This window comes from Rhineura floridana, chromosome 18 (genome assembly GCF_030035675.1).
Source record: "Rhineura floridana isolate rRhiFlo1 chromosome 18, rRhiFlo1.hap2, whole genome shotgun sequence".
NCBI lineage: Eukaryota > Metazoa > Chordata > Lepidosauria > Squamata > Rhineuridae > Rhineura > Rhineura floridana.
Window position 1 is genome coordinate 10,921,607 of NC_084497.1, and position 20,019 is coordinate 10,941,625.

A 20,019-nucleotide genomic window follows, 5' to 3' on the forward strand; every position below is an offset into this window, starting at 1 on the left:
TTAAGCCAATACTTCTGTTAGGCAGACCAAAATGCCACAAAAATAGCGCGCAAGCTTTTAAGTGCTCCAGAAAATTAGAGGAGCCTGATGAAGAATTCTGAAGAACTTGAAAGCCGACATGCTATTCTGTGATAGTTTAAGTGGCCTCATAAGGGTATGATTGTCCCTAATACAGATCTTGGCTTTTTTTCCCCCTTCTGGTCCGACACAGCTACCTTTTTACTTTTTAATTAATATTTATTTATTTGCCTGTTGTCGGAAGGATGACTTCAGAGGGTCAGAAGCCACTCTTTGCTGCGTGTGGATTCCTGCTATTTCCTCATGTTTCCCATGTTCAGAGAAGAGTCGCACGCTGCAGCCGTTGGCTCTGTCATTTTTTTGCAAGGGATTTTCATGTGGCAGCCTTGACAAGGAAGACTGTGTCTGTTTTCTCTCTCTCTGGGCTGCTTTATGTCAGACCGAAAGGCTGCTGCTGCTGCAACCCCCCAGCGCCTCCTGCATGCAAGTGCAATTGTGGGGACATTGCTGCACTCAAACCAAAAGCGAGCCCCCCTTCTATGGCCTGTATCCAGCTCAGTTCCAATCAGACGAAACCCATAATATTGACGTTAACAGACAGAAGTTATTCATCTCCGTTGATTTCGATGGGTCTACTCTGAGTAGTGGATGGAGCCCCATCTTCGTAGCGTCACAGCTAGGCTGTCAGAAGGAGCCCCTCCACTTCCAGCTTCAACTGAGCTGCAGCATCCTGCTCTGGTGCTGAGCCCGCAGCTGGGAAATGCGGATCCCTGCGAGCGCCTGAGCCCCTCTTCAACTGCCCACCTCTGGATCCGTGCCCTGCGAGCCTCGCTTGCAGCCTTTGCCATGTAGCGTTGGTAGTGGTGGACCGGGTCCACATGCCGGTGTCCAGAGGGTGTCTTAGCAAGGGTGGCACTGAGGGTGGGGAGGCCCTGCTTTTCCCTCTATGCCCAAACATCTCTCTGGAGAAGGCCTTTTAGCAATGCTGGCTGGGTCACCCTGCCAGGTTGCCATGTTGTTGCTGTTGTTATTACTCCTCCTCCTCCTCCTCAATTTATTACCCACCTTTCCCCCTAAGCTCCCTGGGCAAGTTTAAAATATAATATTAAAAACAGTTTAAAACGAATCACAGTCATAAGAAGAGGGTGTTGCCACACCTCTTTCCTCCTCCCACGCCACCCTTGCTGGGTGGGACTGCCATCCCAGTTCAACTTGGAGGAAGCCAAGTTGGACCTTTCTCCCTTCCCAACCCACCAAGGCTTCAAATCAGCTAATCTTTTTCCTTCTCTGTCCCCCACCCCACCCCACCCCGTGTCCATCTTAACCTGACAAAGAGTTTTGGAGAACTCGGAAGTTTGCACCCTTGTTTTGTGACATTATGGGAATTTTAATTTATTTCTTAAACTTTTATACTTTACCTTTCCTCTCAGCAGCTCAAAGCACCAGACATGCTTTCTTCTCCCTGCTTCTGATCCCACATCTTACCCTCACAACATCCCTGTCATTGTGACTAACTCTGGAGTGGCTGTTTTCTTTGTCTCTGTTAACAGAGAGCACCTCAGGTCAAGCAAAGCTTATCTTGAGCGTGCAGAGGTTCTGGCAATTTGCAGGAGAGAACTGCTTTTGACTTAAACAGCTTGTGTTTTGTCACTGATTGAGCTGTCTTGGGTGAATAATGTTGTAAAGTCCCTAGATGTGCTGTGGCGACCTCAGGTCTTGCAAAGCTTGCTTTTCTTTTTATTTCCTCAAAATCATACCACTCTAAGGATTCTCAGTTCTGATGCCATTCACCAGAGTGAGCGTGAGCCTGAAGAACAGCTTTCAAAGGTGCGTTTGTGCGTGGAGGGGGACAGTCTTAAAATCCTCCACCGCCCTCTGCGAAGTGGAAACGGAGAATTAAAAATAATGTGTTTTTTTCCCATGGGGCTCTGGAACTGCTGCTGGGCAATCCTTTTTAAGGTCTTAGCCAGGCAGATCTTGTGAGGTACACGTCTTCCTGCCTCATCATCACCAGCACTGAACAGGCAGTATTGATCTTCCCGGCTATTTTTAGCTCTGCTCCTCCTTATAAGGTGTCCGGGGCAGCGGAGAGGCGTCAGGGGGTGGTGTGTAATGGGTGGGATTGTCTCTGGCTGCGATCTTGGCAGGGCTCTGAGCTTCTCCTCTGAGGCCTTGCAGATGTGGTGGTGACAAAGGTTGGGGGACTTGAATCAAACTTGCTCCTTTTCGGTTTGGGAGTGCTCTCCCCTCAAAAAATCTTGCCAATCCATATTGGCAAACACGCCCTTTGCAGCGGCAAGGATCTGTTGGGCTACTGGGATATGTCTGGAGTTAGACCCATTGAAACCAGTGGACCCAAGTTACCCATGCCCGTTGATTTCAATGGGTCTGCTCCACTGGATTCAACCCACTGTCTCAAATGGATTTCGCCCCACGGGTGCCATATGTAATTATTTCCATATGGAGGTCTATCAACAGTTTAGTAAGGTCATAGAATCCTGGCAAGACGTAGGCACTGTGGGTGAGTGGTTCCCGTGCCCGAGACATTGGTAAATTGCCTGTCCTGGGCAGGGTTGCACTCATAGAATCACAGAGGAGTAGAGTTGGAAGGGGGCCTGTAAGGCCATCCAGTCCAACCTCTGCTCAGTGCAGGAATCCAACATAAAGCATCCCTGACAAGTGTCTGTCCAGCTGCCCCTTGAATGCCTCCAGTGTTGGACAGCCCACCTCCTCCCTAGATCACTGGTCCCATTGTTGTGCCACTCTAACAGTTAGGATATTTCTGATGTTCGGCCGAATTCTGGCTTCCTGTCGCTGAAGTCTTGCAACTTCCTGTAACTTGTCAAGTCTGCAACTGTGAGAGCAGGAAGGTATAATGCTGAGAGATTCAGGATCTGTTCCATTTTGGGACACTTTCCCTTCAGGGAAGGGGTGGCGAGTCTCCAGATGTCGCCCCAGCCCACAGGCAGCAGTGATGGCCACCAATTTTGGTGGCTTGAAAAGAGGATGTGACAAATCAACGGAGGAGGAGGCGGCTCTCGATGGCTGCCAGCCAGAACGGCCTCCATTGGCGGGCCACGATGAGGACAGGGCCCCCTCCTTTGGCATGATCCTGCTGCTGCAGGGCTATTCCTTATGTTCTTACCTTCTCTGACCATCGCTGGCCATGCAGGTGACACCCCTCCCCCGCCCTACCTCAGACCCACCTGGAGGGTTTCTGCCTGCCCGGAAATGGGTCCTTGAACTCTGATGGTGCCTCTTTGCTTGCCTGGGGGGAGGACGGAGAGTGTGGAGAAACTAGTCACCTGTACAACAGTGAAATGTACAGTTGTTGCCCCACCCACTCTGGCCTCTGGCCCCGCTGAGGTAAGGAAAAATATTCCCTCTGGGATCTTTTCTAGGTACTGCAAATAACAGCCATTCGACAAGATGTAAAGTAATAAAAAAATAGCAACAATTTATTGGAGGAGTGGTAGTGTATTAGCTCAGAGCTAAGACCTCAGTAGAAACCAAACTGACTGAAGTCCCGAACACCGGGTACAAGTTATTTTCATACATTTCTTGTTACATACGTTGCATACCAGTTCCTGCATCATAGACACGTATTATTTGCATAGATAAGAACATAGCACTTTGCTAACCACACAGGCTATATGGTACAAACAAGCATGGCAAATATACTCTGCATAACCACAGAGGCACGTTGTCTAGGACAAAGCAGGCTACTGGAACAAATACACTGAATAAGCTGAAAGAACAGGATGTGGTGCTCTGCTACTGCTGAAGTCACTAGGTAGGCAGATTTAACGTCTCTTGCTCGCTTGGAGACTATGTTGTCAATCACATGGTCTAAGAAATATGGGGTAACTTTGGCTCTTATCACAGTTGTTGCCCCGCCCACTCTTGCCTCTGGCCCCACCCGCCACAGGTGTATGGCCCCCGGAAGGTTGTCCAGAAGGGAATGCGGCCCTCCTCAGACTGAAAACAGTTCCCTATCCTCTATGGCACCTGATGCCTTCCAGATGTTGCTGGCCTCTTGCTACCCTGACCATTGGACATGCTGGCTGCTGGGAGTTGGGAGTCCAGGCCACAGACGCCCCGTCGCCTCAGCTTTAGAGCTATCCTTCTCCGCCACACCCCACCCACACCCTTTAAGGGCAAAATACCAAGAGACACCTTATATTATTGACAAGTTTGTTGTTGTTATGTGCCTTCAAGTCGATTACATCTTATGGCGACCCTATGACTCAGTGACCTCCAAAGCATCTGTCATGAACCACCCTGTTCAGATCTTGTACGTTCAGGTCTGTGGCTTCCTTTATGGAATCAATCCATCTCTTGTTTGGCCTTCCTCTTTTTCTACTCCCTTCTGTTTTTCCCAGCATTATTGTCTTTTCTAGTGAATCAGGTCTTCTCATTATGCGTCCAAAGTATGATAACGGCAGTTTCATCATTTTAGCTTCTAGGGACAGTTCTGGTTTAATTTGTTCTAACACCTAATTATTTGTCTTTTTCGCAGTCCATGGTATCCACAAAGCTCTCCTCCAACACCACATTTCAAATGAGTTGGTTTTTCTCTTATCCACTTTTTTCACTGTCCAACATAGAGATCGGGAATACCACGGTCTGAATGATCCTGACTTTAGTGTTCAGTGATACATCTTTGCATTTGAGGACCTTTTCTAGTTCTCTCATAGCTACCCTCCCCAGTCCTAGCCTTCTTCTGATTTCTTGACTATTGTCTCTATTTTGATTAATGACTGTATTGATAATCCTTGACAAGTTCAATGTCCTCGTTGTCAACTTTAAAGTTACATAAATCTTCTGTTGTCATTACTTTAGTCTTCTTGACGTTCAGCAGCAGTCCTGCTTTTGTGCTTTCCTCTTTAACTTTCATCAGCATTCGTTTCAAATCATTACTGGTTTCTGCTAGTAGTATGGTATTGTTGCATATCTTAAATTATTGATATTTCTCCTTCCAATTTTCACACCTCCGTCATTTTGGTCCGATCCTGTTTTCCTTTGAGACAGCTCAAAAACAATACGCACCCACTAAAAATGTCAACCTTCTCTCCCCTGGTGTCCTGTCTGCCCCCAGCTGCCCCCCCCTGTCCTTATGTACATTGCAGTGACAAAACACATCAAGATTTTTGTCTTCAGTTGATAAAACCTGGTTTCCACGCTGAGCATTAGCACAAGTAAATAGGGCGTGTGTATTAGCCTACACTGGTTGCATGAGGTAATTTTGCTTCCAACTTTCAGACTTCGTGTGCGTGTGGAACACTTGGCAGACTGCAAAGAGCAACTCTCCGGATGTTCCCAAAATCCCTTATATTTGGAATAACTGTTTGCAGGGAGGGGAAAACAGCATACAAAAATGTGTTTTGAAAAAGGCACCATAAAATCCTGACAAATTTTCATGAGGATTTAAAAATATAAATAAATCTCAAATTGCTATGGAAATTATGGTTGGAAAAATGAGAAAGGGGGAAGAAATCAAAATGGACAGATCCGTCCATCTGTAGGAAAAGCCTGGCGTTGTTATGCTGCAGGGAGTCGCAGGGAGGAAGTCGCGGGGAGTTCCAGCTGTTGTACTTCTGACAGGTTTGCCTTGCTGTGATGCATGCAGACTCTCTCTCTCTCTCTCTCCCCTCTCTCTCCCTCTCCCCCGCTCCCTCTCCCCTCCCCCCCTCTCTCTCCCCTCTCTCTCCCTCTTCCCCGCTCCCTCTCCCCTCCCCCCGCTCCCCAAACATTCAGGCTCAGCCTGGATGCCTCAGAGATGGGGAGTGACACAGAAGCACGGGGGGAGGATGAAAAGGAGAAGCATCCTCCCGATCTGTCCTCACCTCTAGCAGGACTAGCAGCTTGGAGTGGTGTTGGCAGTACAGTGATCAGAGTGGAGATTGAGCCCTTGTGCCCGGAGCTGGGCCTTGTGCAAAAGGCTGGCGATGCTGCGGTGAGTCTTGTCCGTGTGGGGGGTTTCTCTGCGGTGGAGGGGAGGTGATGGTGGCCTCCAGCTGACCTCCAAGGAGTTGCTGTCTCTGTCCAGACTGCCTGTTGTCTCAGCCAGGACCTGCAACTCTCTGCATGTGTCCCCAAAGAAAAAGAAGGGGTTGAATGGCAGGGGTGGGGAACCCCTCTCTGGCCTACAGGACTCTCCCCAGACCACACCCCCTTCTGGCCCTGCTTTGTAACCTCCTCCAGGGCTTCTGCCTGCCCGGAAATGTGTCCTTGAACTCTGATCAAGCCTCTCCTTTGCTCGGATGGAGGGTAGAGAGGGGGACGTGCGGGTGCATGCAGAACTTAGTCTCCTGCACAAAAGTGACAGGTATATGTGTCGCGTGCATGGCATACACAGTTTGAGACTACGGGCTCTCTCAAAGAAGGGATCTTAGCTCAGTGACAGAAAGACGTGGCAGAATGGCCCAGGTTCAGCTCCCAGGCATGGATCTTTGTTCTTCATAACTCCATGCTGGTTTCTAGTAATCACTGCATTGTTTTCAAGGTGCTTACAGACTGCTTTATAATCTGCTCCAGAATTTTCCCAGGGATTGACATTAGGGACTGGCCTGTAGTTCCCTGCTTCCTCCTTTTTGCCCTTTTTGAAGACAGGACAACATTAGCTCTTCTCCAGTCATCCAGCCCTTCACCCATTATCCATGATTCCACAAAGATAATAGACAGCAGTTCTGAGAGTTCTTCAGCCAGTTCCTTCAATACTCGAGGATGCAGTTCCTCAGGCCCTGCAGATTTGACATTAAAAAACAATTTACAATCCCCAAATAGGGTGGGTCCTAAAAATACATGATAAATGTGATAAATTAGGGCCCATCACACTGATGCTCCTCTTCCTCTTCCTTTCCAGGATTTTGGACGCGGAGGTGGGAAGCGGCTGAGGTCCAAGTCTGTCCCGTCTCCACGCATGTCCCGGAGCCTGGAGGTTTCACTTCCGGTTACTGTGGGTTGGTAGCCCCCCTCTGAATCCTGTGTTTGGTGCATAGGGTGCAGGGATTTGGGGGTGGGCGGGGAGGCTCTTGTCCTTCTCCTAAGGCAAAGTATCACAGGGATAAGAACATGACATAAGAAGAGGACCAGGTGAAAGGGGGCCTGTCTAGCGGTTCTCACAGTGGCCAGCCAGAGGTGCCCCAAAGGGATCCGAAAGCGGGACCAGACCGCCACAGTAGCAACTCTCTCCCCACTTGGGATTCCCAACCACTGGCATCATTCAGCGGCATTTACTGCCTCCTGCAGCAGAGGGAGAAGAGACAGCCACCACCTGCCTTGCCCTTCATCTCTAATCCGCTTTTAAAGCCATCCGGGTTGGGGGGCATCACTGCCTCTAAATAGCTGCAGTTCATGAAATTCTTCCTTCTGTGAAATCCTTCACGGTGGGGGGGGGGGAGTTGCTTTCTAGGGCTGGAATTCTTGGGTATTTTGCAGGTGGGACTCACATCACAAACCAGCAAATTAAGGGTTCGCAGTTAAAGTTGATTTGGTACTCTTGGGCAACAAACTCGTTCTCCCCTCCCACCCACCCACCCCCAAAAAAACTCCAGACATTTTTGCAGTGATCGGAAAATGCACTAGAAAGTGTGGGTACCTCTTGCTTCATGCAACGTAGTTTTAACCTCCGTGCAAACAAATCAGAATCAATGCTCAGTAAATAGACAACGTCATCTAATCTCCCTGCAAACTTTTGTGCAAACAAATCAGGATGAATGTGAAATCCACAGGTCATTCTGGAAGCACTCTCGGATACTAGCAGGATTAATGGATGTGAGTAATTTAGGCCCATTCATTTCAGTGGGTTTACTCTGAGTAGAATTTAGTTGGATACAACTCAACATAATCTAACTTCTGCGTAAGCAAATCAGGATGAATAAATGAATAGAATGATAATACTAAACTTCCCCAGATAATCTAAGTGTATACTTTCTTATTATTTTTGTCAGGGTTTTTTTGCACACTGCTGATATACTATAACATGAGAAATTTGTAAGTCTTTTAAAATAATAAATAAATAAATAAATGTTGTTGCATTTTAGGGATTGCGCCGCCTGTGCTGGAGATGATAGAAAAAGAACAAGTAGCCCCGGAGCAAGTGTAGGTATTCTTTGACCGGTTTAACCCACTTTGGGAACCCCAAACACTTTCACCATTGCCTCCCCTGAAGGCGATCTGGAAGCTGGAATCATCTGGAATTGGGCAATGCAAGCCAATTAATGTCCACTTCCCTCCCACAACAACTAAGTTAGTTTCTAACAGGGAGGGGGCTCCTCTGGCCCAGGAGCCAAATGCAGCCTTCCAGGCATTTCTATCTGGCCCTCAGAAGTTTCCCCGGCCACACCTCTTACCAACCCTATTTTGCACCCCTCTGGAGTGTTTCTGCCTGGTTGGAGATGTGTCACTGAGCTCTGATCTGCTGCTTGCCTGGACAGACGAGGGAGCAGCGTGTGTAGAAGCCAGCCTAGTGTACAGAACGTAAAAATTTACATTTGTTGTTCCACCCACTTTTGTCTCTGGCCTCACCCACTACCAGCATGTGGCCCTCAGAATCAGAGAACCCTAGAATAGTAGAGTTGGAAGGGGCCTACAAGGCCATCAAGTCCAACCCCCTGCTCAGTGCAGGAATCCAAGTTAAAGCATACCCTAAAGATTGTCTAAACAAAAGGAGACAAGCTCTGGTGCTATGTAGATGATGTATTACGTACTCTGTGCGTTTTGGAGAATACACCCCCCCTGTGTTTTTTCCCCCCACAGTAACAAATCATCAATCAGAACAATAAAACATAAAAATCCTTTGTCAAAGCCCCACATAAACACAATTATCAGGGCATCAGAGCTTGTCTCCTTTTGTTTCAACTAATACTTGGTGCTTTCCCCCATTTTTGTTCCTGATCCATCCTCTTCAGAAGGCTGCCCAGAAGGGAATGTGGCCCTTGTGCAGAAAAAGGTTGCTTCCCACTGATTTAAAAGTGGCTCTGTGCTTTTAAATATGTTTTCTGGAAGGCCTTTGGTCTGTCAGTGCCGACAATGCAACTCTCACCCACTGTTCTCTACCGCTTTAAAATTCATGTTCCTGCTGTAAGGTGCTGGTAGGTATCCAATGTTAGGCTGTGCATGCACCATACATCTAAAGCACATGGCTTCCCCCAAAGAATCCTGGGAACTGTAGTTTGTTAAAGCTGCTGAGAATTGTGGCTTTGTGAGGAGTAAAATAAAGTTCCCAGGATTCTTTGGGGGAAGCCATGTGCTTTAGATGGTGTAATCATAAGCATTGAAATGAATCAACATGACTAAATTAGGGCCATCAGTTTTAGTAGGTCTACTCCAAGTAGAACTTACTTAGATGCACAGATTTTAAATGTCACAGGGAAGCTAACGGATTTCTCATCCAAATCACCCCAAGTACATTCTTCTGTTAAAAATAAGCTCCTCTTTAATTCATTTGGGCCCTGTTCATTTCCCAGCGAGTGCTTCTGCAAATCAATTAAAGTCTCCTTCAGCTATAGCCCTCTACCCCCAAATCATCTCTAGGTAAAGCCACCTTCAGTTGCCTTATTTAATATCCTATCCAGTAACCAAGTGCGCCCTTGTTACCCACTCAAAAACACTTGGAGCACTCAGGAAAATATTTGGGGAGGGCGTGGGCCCCATGGGACAAAGCAATGCCCCTGAGGAAAGCCATGGACACATTCTGCCAGCCTTCACATTCGGGCCTCCCACAGCCCCAATTCCAAAGTGAGAGGAGCAGTAGGAAAAGTGTCTCTTACCTGATTTCTTCTCTCAACAGGTTGATGGTTCAACAGGTGCTGAAGGAGCTGACCCAGTATCATGGGTGAGCCCTGGGGTTGGGGAATCATCATCTGAGACTGGGACGGGTGACGTGGGCACCTCTTTTGCCATGCCTGCCTATGCAGGGCTAATTCTGCAAAGAGCGATAGGTCAATGGCAGAGCATCTGCTTTGTATGTGGAAGGTGCCAGGTTCAGTCACTACTGGCATCTCCAGGCAGGGTTAGGAAATGCTGAAGAGCTGCTGCCAGTCAGTGTAGACAGTACTGAGCTAGATGGACCAATGGTCTGACTCCATATAAGGCAGCTTCCTACATTCCTTTTTAAATCAGCTCTTTATTCAGAACCTTGAGGACTGGAATCTTGCTTAATTTTTAAGGCAAGGGCCATAGCTCAGTGATGGAGCACCTGCTTTGCATATAGTCTTGGGTTTGATCCCCGGCACCTCCAAGTAGGGCTGGGAAAGTCCTATATATATTTAACATCATGGTAGTTCCTGCCAGTCAGCTTAAACACTCCTGAACTAGATGGACCATCATGCAGTTTCCTGTGTGCCTCTTTAAACCAATATTTTGGCACTTGGCTTGTATACTTGGCTGATCTTGGGGTTCTAGTACAAAGTAAAAACAGCCTGAAGTCTGCCCACTCCTCTATTAATATATTTTTGTGTGTGCCTTCTGTTCCAGCACTAAGCAGAGGCTGTGTGTGCCTGAAGACAGCGGAGGAGCCCAGCAAAACCTGACCTGGTTTGAATTCCTCTCTAATGAGTAAGTGAGCTCTGTGTGGGGGTGTTTAGGGGGGGCAACATGACGTGCTGTTGGCTCCCCAGCTGGCTAAGTGGGCTGTTAGCTGTTTCTTCTGGAGTTGCAGGCCTCCCGTAACAGAGGGGTGGGGAAACTAATGTCTCTCTGAGGGCTGAATGTGGCCCTCCAAGAACCTCTACCTGGCCCTTGGAGCTCTCCCAATGCCACACCCCTCACTGGCCCTGTTTGCACCCTCCTTGAGTGATCTTAGAGAGCCAGTGTGGCGTAGTGGTTAGAGTGTCGGACTACATCCTGGGAGACCAGGGTTCGAATCTCCACAGCCATGAAGCTCACTGGGTGACCTTGGGCCAGTCACTGCCTCTCAGCCTCAGAGGAAGGCAATGGGAAACTCCCTCTGAATACCGCTTACCACGAAAACTCTATGCATAGGGTCGCCATAAGTCAGGAAGGATTGACTTGAAGGCAGTCCATTTTTCCATTTTGAGTGATATTGCCTGGCTGGATATGTTTCTTTGAAATCTGGGGGGGGGGGATTACATTCAGTTCGCATTTAAAGCCAAATGTATCAAATTCACACTTTCTGAAACAATATGAGAACCAAAAGACAGCCGTCCCTTAAAATTCACACTTACCTAAATGTTGTGATGCAGTTTTCCAACCAAGTAGTGTTTACAAAAATGCATAAATGAGGAGACAAGTGTCCACAAAATGAAAACATTGGTGAAAATAACAAACCCTGTAAGATTATGAATGGCAGTTAATTCCACTGAACTGCTTTGCTGTCTGCCATAGCTTCTGTTACCAAGTAGTCTTATTTTTAATACAGTAGGGCCCCGCTTATACGGCGGGTTCCATTCTGGACCCCCACCGTAAACCAGAAAATGCCGTAAAGCAGAACCCCATTGACTTGAATGTGCCGTGTTGCGCGAAAACGGTGCAAAAGGGAAGAAACCCTTTAAAATGGAAAATGAAAGCCGCCGCATCAGCAGAACGCCTTAAAGTGGAACGCTGTAAAGCGGGGCCCTACTGTACTTAATACCATGCTTGTAATTGTGGTCGGTTGACTGAAAATAAAGACTGACTGAACAAACAAAAGTGCATTTTGTTAGGATAAACTGTTCGCAAAAATGTGTATGTTTGTCGAACCTGCATACAAAAATGTATTTATTAGGAGAAATTGACACTAAATGCTGAAGAATGTTCATGAGAGTTTAAAAAGTGGCAAATTATATTATTATTATTTATTAGATTTATATCCTGCCCTTTCTCACAGTAGCAGCCCAGTAAATTGCATGTAGAAACTAGCATAAAGTACAAAGGTAAACCTTACTCATTGTTCTGCCCAGTATTGCTTCTGCTCCTCTCACCACGGGCATGTGGCCCCTGGAAAGTTGCCCAGGAGGGACTGTGGCCCTTGAGCTGAAAACAGACGCCTCAAGGCCCTTTGTGGAACCTGATGACCTCCAGATGTTGCTGGATTCTTCCAGCATCATCCCTGACCATTGGTCCTGCTGGCTGCTGGGAGTTGGGAGTCGAGGGACTTCTGGAGGGCCACAGATGTTTAGGGATGGGTGAGAATTTCGATTCAGTTCGCATTTCAAGCAGAATTTCTCAAATTCACAATTTCCGAAACAATATGAGAATCGAAACAGAGCCATCCTTCGAAATTCACATTTATTAGAATTTTGGGGTGCAGTTCGCCAACTAAACAACATTTACAAAAATGCATATATTAGGTGAAAATGTGCATTAAAATGGATACATGCATGAAAATAACATGCAAAAAGGCATGAAATGATGAGAAATGGCTTGCGAAAACATGTACCTTTGTCTACAAAAATGTGTTTATTTGGAGAAATAAAATGGTAGTGAATTTTCATGAGGGTTTTTTTAAATCTCACAACGCTGTAGAAATATAGAGAACTTAATTTAACATTGGAAGAATGAGAACCTGAGAGACAGATCTTTACATCCCTACAGATGTTCCCCATTATATCTTTGCTTTTGGCTTTAGACTGAGATTTTTCACCCTCCTCGAGTGCTCTGGATTTGAGTGAGCATTATCAGCAGCTGTGTATTTTTATCTCACAATGTGGTCTTTATCTGCAGTCATTTCCTTTATTGATTAGCCCACTGCATCTCTGAGCTGTCCTCAGAGCAACGTGCACTGGAGTTGTAGGAAATAAATTGAGTAAGATATATATAAGGTTTTTTTCCTTGCTACAGCCAAACACATTCTTTTTGTTTTAATCTGCCACAGGAGTGAAGAGAGTGGGAAGAGTGATAAGGCCGAGAGGGGAACCAAAGTGAAGCGTCGGCTGAGCAATCTGCGCAACCGCGTCACCGGAACATGGCAGAAGGTGTGTGTGAGAGCGAGGGATGGGTGGCTCGGAGGGGGACAGTGCGAGTTGTCTTTGAAAGGAGAGGCTCTCCCTCCCCCATCGTGCTTGGGCTGTGCTGTTGACACCCAACAGGAACCATACTAGACCTTAGCAGTAGAGCACATGTTTTCCATGCGGGATGTCCCTGCATTCAGTCCTTCGCAATTCCTCAGAAGGCTTTGGTAGCAGCTGATGTTAAAGGGGTGCCTCTCTGCTTGAAACCGTAGAGAGGTGCTGCCACACAGAGGGAACCACGCTGGCATAGACTAGGGGTAGGGAGCCTTTTTCAGCCTCAGGGCCTCTGGAGAACCCTCTGGGGGCCACATGCCAGGGGTGGGCAGGGCCAGAGTCAAAAGGAGGCAGAGCAACAAGCGTAAATTTTGACCTTTTGGTATAGCAGGCTGGTTTCTACACATGCTCAGACACCTCCACCAGAGGCATGATCAAAGTTCAATAACACCTTTCCAGCCAGGCAAAAATGTTCAAGGAGGACGCAAAGCAGAGCCCGTGAGGGGTGTGGCCAGAGGATAGTTCTGAGGGCCAGATACAAAGGCCTGGAGGGCCACATGTGGTTCCAGGCCTGAAGTTCCCGCCCCCTTGGCCTAGATGGATCAATGGTCTGAAGCGGGTTAGGGTTTGGGAGGGGCACACGTGGCATGCCTCCTTGACACCCCCTCTCTTCTTTTTAGGGTAAGAACAAAGACCGTGCGAAGGAGGTGGTGGAGGTGAAGGAGCGGACGCAGGCACTGCATGGGCATGAGCTGACACTGGGCGCCTTCTCTAACAGCACCTGCTGCTCTCTCTGTGGCAAGGCCCTGCTGAACAAAGTGGGGCTGCAGTGCGTGAGTGAGTAGCTCCTTCCCCAGTCACCAGGTGGGGCAGCCCCTTGCATCCACCCCCTAGCTTGCCTTGGCTTCAAACCTGCCCTCAGCATCTCCTGCTCCTCTCCCCCTTTTCTCTGCTGGTGCTTGCCAGCCAACTAGTGTTGAGAGGCAGGGTAGGAAGAGCATAGCCATTGTGGCAAGTAGCAGCCATTGAGAGCCGTATCCTTCACGAAGTTGTGCGAGAGCTCACAGACAGCCCTACGCTGATGAAAAGCAACTGATAGAAAACAGAGCACCTTGCAGACAGTAACAAATCATGCCTTGGCTTGATCGATGTAAAGGGGCAACCATAAGAACGTACGATCACTTCAGCAGCTGGATCAAGGCAAAGGGGGCCCATCTAGTCCAGCATCCTGGACTTGCAGTGGTCAACCAGACATGACTAGAGCAGTCCTCCCCCACCCTTGCGATTCCCAGCAACTGATATTCAGAGGCATTTACTGCCTCCGACAGAGGATGGAGAACATGGCCACTGTGGCGTAGCCACTGACAGGTTCATCCTCTATGAATTTGTCCAATCCCCTTCTAGAGCTGAACATCAGGAGAGCCCTGCAGAGTTGGATCAGGCCAAAAGGAATCTAGTGTTGGATCTGGTCCTCACAGTTGCTGGCCAGATGCCCCACTGAGAAGCCCCAGGGAGGACATGATCAACTCTCCCCGCTTGTGCTCCCCAGCAGCTGTTATTCAGAGACATTCCACCTCTGACAGTGGAGGGAGAACATGGCCATTAGTAGCCATTGATGGCCTTATTTTCCTCCATGAATTAGTCTACTCCTCTTTTAAAGCCATCCAAGCTGGTCACCATCATTACATTCTGTGGGATGGGACAACATCTTGAGACTAAAAATAATAAATTTTAAATTAAATTGAAAATTATTTAAAAAATTTAACAGCTGCTAAAACACTAATTTATTCTCTCAGGCATTTGCTGGAGCAGCTGACCATAATAATTAAATTTGTCTCTTTTGGCCTAACATTGACAGTTATTTAGTCATAATGTGACTAAGTTTTCATGAAAATTTAATGTACTATAACCTTTAAATGTTCATGTAAATTTAATGTAATGTACACTGCTACATTGAGTTCTGTATTTTAAAAACCAAGCTCATCGTCCTCTTGATGAGTCAGAAACAGGGATAGGGAGCCCTCCCAGATGTTGTAAAATTTAATATTGTTTTGTACATAAAAGGCAGTGTAGAAATAATTTTCATAAAGAAATAATTAAATTAATATAAACAGTGTATTTTATAGTGACTTAATTCATATAAAATAATTTAAATTAAATAATGTGTATGTTTATTTGCTCATTGTGTATGAACAAAAAAGACAAATTTAAAATAACTATTAATTGTGGAACGCCTCTCTCGATACGAACCTACCCGTTCACTTCGTTCAGAATCTAAGGCCCTCCTCCGGGTACCAACCCATCGGGAAGCCCGGAGGGTGGTTACTAGATCTAGGGCCTTTTCTGTGGTGGCCCCTGAGTTGTGGAACAGCCTCCCCGAAGAGGTACGCCTGGCGCCTACACTTGTATCTTTTCGGCGCCAGGTAAAGACCTTTTTATGCTCCCAGGCATTTTAATTTTCTTAACCATTTTAATCTTTTAATCCGTATTTTTTAATTTTTGTCGTATTGTGTTTTTGTAGTGTTTTTTGTTGTTTGTTTGTATATGTTTTTATGATTTTTATTATGATATATTGTATTTTATCTTGTTTGTTCACCGCCCTGAGAGCTATTCTGCTAAGGGCAGTATATAAATTGAAATAAATAAAATAAATAAATAAAAATAAATTTTAAACCTCCCTCACTGGGAGCTCCTTGATTTTAAAAAAATAATATGCAAAAAAAATAGAGAGAGCTTAAAATCCTATTGTGGATGAAAGGATTGTGTGTAATTTATCATTTATTTTTATTATATAATTACAACTTATATTTTACATATTAAAAACAATCGCCCGCCAAAAGGGCCTGGAGCCACAAGCCTAGGCCGACCAGTTACCAAGGTAACCAGTCCATGGTGTGCAAGGAAGAGGAAACATCTCGCGAGACCTTGGGCCCTGCGGGGAGGGTCGCGTTAATCCTAATTTAGTTCCTTTGAGCCGCGGGGTTTTTAAAGTGAGCCTTCGAGGTCTCGCCCTGAGATCTCGCGAAATCTCCTTGTCTACAATATGTTATCTAGGGCGCCGAGCATCTCGCGAGAATTCGTTGGTCTTGCTTTGCCCGTATAAAACGGGAGTGGCAGAATGCCGCGAGAATTGGGAAGAGGTGTCCCGAGAGATTAGGCATCTCGCGAGATGCAGGGCCAAGAGGGAAGTGGCTTAGGGAGGCAGAGGCGGCCAAGCCGGGCCTCCTTGGGGCGAGGGAAGGGCTCGCCGTCTCCGCCGTGAGAAGATCCGTCGGTGTGCGAGAGAGATTCGTGCAGGCGAGACGAGAACTTCCTGGACTCTCCTGATGACGTCAGGCTGCAGGCCTCTTCTGATGACGTCAGAGGTCAGTCTGAGTCTGGATCACTGCGCGATCGACTCGCGTGTTTGTATAGTTGCAGCGAGCTTTGCATTTTAAATAACCAAGTTCCTAGCCCTCATGGGTCTAAAACAGATGTGCAGCCTGTGGCCCACCCAGATGTTGTAAACCTCCCAGCTCCCCTCATCCCCAAGTGTTGGCCATGCTGGCTGCTGGGAGTTGGAGTCCAGTAACATCTGGAGGGCTGGAATTGCAATCATCATCATCGTGGGGTCTTTGCCTTCCCCCAATCTCAAGACCCAGCCAAGGATGCCAGGATCATAGAATCGTAGAGTGGGGAGGCCATCTAGTCCAACCCCCTGCTCAATGCAGGAATCCAACTTAAAGCATCCCCAACAGGTGGCTGTCCAGCCGCCTCTTGAAGGCCTCCAGGGTTGGAGAGCCCACCACCTCCCTAGGCCATTAGCTCAAATTCAGAGTGAAAGTCCAGCCCCGGAAAGGAAGGAAGGGGCTTCCAGGGGCTAGGCCAGTCTCTAGGAACGCTGTGTGGGGCAATGGGCCATTTTAGCCACCTCCTCCCTGCTGTTTCTTCCAGCCCTGCCCCCATCTGACCCTGGGAGCAGCGCAGCTCTTGCCCCACTTCAGTGGCCTGAATGGTCTGCCCCTCACAGTCCACAGGCGCAGCCTCAGCAGAGAGTGCAGAAACCACTGCTGCTGGGCCTGGTGCCTCCCCTTGTCCGAATGGCCTCCAGAGGCAGCTGCCCCCAGCTCTTGATAACGTAAAGAAAAGGGATCTCTCCGTGCAACTCCCAGTAGCAAGCAAGAAACAACATGTGTGCTATTGTCAAGGCGTCTGGGATGGAGAAGATCCAGAAAGATGTGTGTCACGGTGGTGGTGGTGTTCTCTCCCTTGTCGGAGGCAGTTACTGGGGAGCACAAGTTGATTGATTGATTGCATTTGTATACCACCCCATAGCCAAACCTCTCCGGGCGGTTTGCAACAATTAAAAACATTAAAAACAAATATACAAATTTAAAAACACATTTTTAAAGTTGCGCTCAGATCCTGCTTGTGGATTTCCCAAAAGAGGCATCTCGCTGGCCACTGTGAGGGCCAGATCTGGGGTCAGAGGCCCCCTGCTGCAGCCAGGCTCTTCTTGTGTTCCTGCGTTGCCAGTTAATCACCCCAGCAGAGCTCCCACGCCTTGGACAGACAGTCAGGAAGCAGGTCCAGTGTTCTACATGCCTGTTGCACGGCTGCCTGCCATGGAGCATGTCAGAGTACAGCTATCTGCTTGGCAGCAAAATAGAGTAACAACCCTGCGAGTCTCCTGGTCACTGCTGGCTGGGGAGTGGGCCAGCATTAGGTGTGGGTGGGTCTCGTATGGAGAGCGAACGTAGGAAGCTGCCTTCCCTGGAGTCAAACCACTGGATCGCCTGAGGTAGATGGAGACGGGCCGCAGTTCAGTGGTAGAGTCCTTGCTTTCCTGCAGAAGACCCCAGGTTCACTCCCTGATGGCATCTTCCAGTAGGGCTGGGAGGGAACCCCTGCCTGAAACCGTGGAGAGATGCTTCCAGTCAGTGTGGACAATATTGAGCTAGATAGACCTTTGGTCTGACTCAGTCTTCCTCTCTTCTGCCACTGACTGCTGGGTGACTGAACCCGGGACCTTCTTCGTGTAAAGTGGAGGCTCAACCACTGAGCTGCAGCTAGGATGCGTCCCATTGTTTTTGTTGCTGGTCCTGGTGGTCATCTCTCAACAGTCAAGTGACTGGATGAGTTCTCTCCTCATAGGGAAGCCTCAGCACTGTAGGGTTGTGTTCTTAGGATGAAGGCCATCAGTTTATTTGATATAGAAGTTGAGAGTGAGCAAGTCAGCTGGCTGGCTTTTTAAAGAAAAAACTGTTTGTGTGCGGATTTATTTTTAAGGCGGTCGGATTGTTTTTTATTTTATTTTTTTAAGAATTACTTGAATAAACCAAAGTATGTATGCTTATAAACCGCTAGAGGGAATTTTTCCCATGACCGCTTTTGACAAGGCTGTAGGATTGATACTGCTGTAAGATCGTGCAAAGGGTGCACTGCTGGATGTGGGGGAAAGGCTGTCACTCTGGAGTGGATCACCTGCTTTGCGTGCAGAAGGCCCTGGATCAGGCCCCAACGGCATCTCCTGTTGAAAGGGCCAGGTGGCAGGTTGATGGATGAGACCCTCCTCTGCCAAGGACTTGTCATTCGACAAGAAGGGGCTGGAGGGGCGAAAACTCTCACCCGGCAGCTTCGTAGATGGTGCAGACCATTCAGAAGCTCGCTGCTGATCAATCCTTTGGGGTCCCTTCCGAGGAAAATTAAAGGTAAAATAAATGTGTCGGGAAGAGTCTTTTGAGTGACATGAAAGTGAGCAAATGCTGGCTTTGCAGTGGCACGTCTGATATCCTCAGTTCCATTCTGAAGTCTAAAGTCCTTGCTGGTATTGCTCTGTGGTCTCTGTCCACTGCATGGTGGCGCTCGCAGCGGGTCTGAGCCCCTCACGCTTCTGGCTGTTCCCCCACCCCATCTATCAAGTCTGCCTTTTCTATTTTTCTCCATCCACCCCTTCTCTGGCTGTGCATGTGGTCTGACTGTACAATTAGCTCTTTATTCGCTATCTTGGTAGCTCTGCCTCTCTCAGAGGCTTGAGGCGTAGGAACCCTGGAGAAGACAGTCTCTGTGGCAGCTGTGGAATTCCCTCCCTGCAGAGGTGCATCTGACACCTTCATTGTATAGTCATTGTCCTATGCTGAACATGCACCTCTTTGACCTTGTCTTTGACGCTTGAGATGTATATATATTTTGGGACCCACCTTATTCTTGTGACTATAATTTATTTTTAAGCTGTTTTTAGTATTATATGTTTTAATTGCTGTGCCCCACCCTAGAACCACTCTGGAACCTTATTTTTGGGGGAAAGCCCATGGCTTAGTTGCAGAGCACCTGTTTTGTGGACTGAAGGCTCCAGGTTCAGTCCCCAGCGGAATCTCCAGGGAGTGCTGTGAAGGCCCCCCTGCCTGAACTCCTGAAGAGCTTCTGCCAATCTAGATAGACCAATGATCTGACTTGGCATAAACCTGATTCCTGTTCAGATCAGCTCTTTATTCTGAATCATGTGGACTAGAAATCTTTACTGTTTAGGGAGAGACCATAGGTCAGTGGTAGTACACTTGCTTTGCATGCAAAGGGTCCCAGTTTCAATCCCTGGAATCTTTGGGGAAAGCTGAAAGAAACCCCTTGTCTGGACCCTGCTGGAATTAGGCTGGAAAGAAGATTCTGTTGTAGTTAATGTAATCAGCTGTGTGCGTGTGTGGTGCCCAGGACAGTTTCATCTGTTTGTAAAATACCTGCAGGCCCCAATAGAAGGCTGGTGGCCTTGGCCTTTATTATAAGTGGTGCAAAACCTAGTGGGCCCTTCTCTTCCCACCTATGAGTGTGCTACTCAGGCAAGAATGTTGTACGGTGCTGGGACAGGATCGCCTGTTGGGTCCAGGAAAAGATAGCGGGTTTGGGGAACCGCTGCTGGGCGGCTGAAGGAGAGAAAGTGTGCTGCCTTTTTGCAAAGAGGACACCTTGCAAGCCGGCGTCCCGCTTAAGGTTGGGAGATTAGACAGATTCATGGAGGGCATGGGCTACCCATGGCTGCAAGCCACAATGGCCAGGTTCTCCCTCCGCTTTCGGAGGCAGT

General features: G+C 47.8%; 1 protein-coding gene across 3 annotated transcripts in view; it reads left to right on the plus strand.

The window, feature by feature from the left end:
• The window catches only part of ARHGEF18 (Rho/Rac guanine nucleotide exchange factor 18), a 78,261-nt gene that overhangs the window by 17,724 nt on the left and 40,518 nt on the right, over positions 1–20,019 (plus strand). For 2 of the 3 annotated variants that reach the window (XM_061601351.1, XM_061601352.1), the window contains exons 4-10: positions 5,776–5,974; positions 6,884–6,980; positions 8,064–8,121; positions 9,812–9,856; positions 10,498–10,578; positions 12,836–12,935; positions 13,646–13,802. In XM_061601351.1, coding sequence (XP_061457335.1) covers positions 5,776–5,974; positions 6,884–6,980; positions 8,064–8,121; positions 9,812–9,856; positions 10,498–10,578; positions 12,836–12,935; positions 13,646–13,802 — 737 coding nt within the window. Of the gene's footprint in view, positions 1–1,784; positions 1,846–5,775; positions 5,975–6,883; positions 6,981–8,063; positions 8,122–9,811; positions 9,857–10,497; positions 10,579–12,835; positions 12,936–13,645; positions 13,803–20,019 lie in introns of all 3 variants that reach the window. The other variant, XM_061601353.1, reaches the window with a different exon arrangement.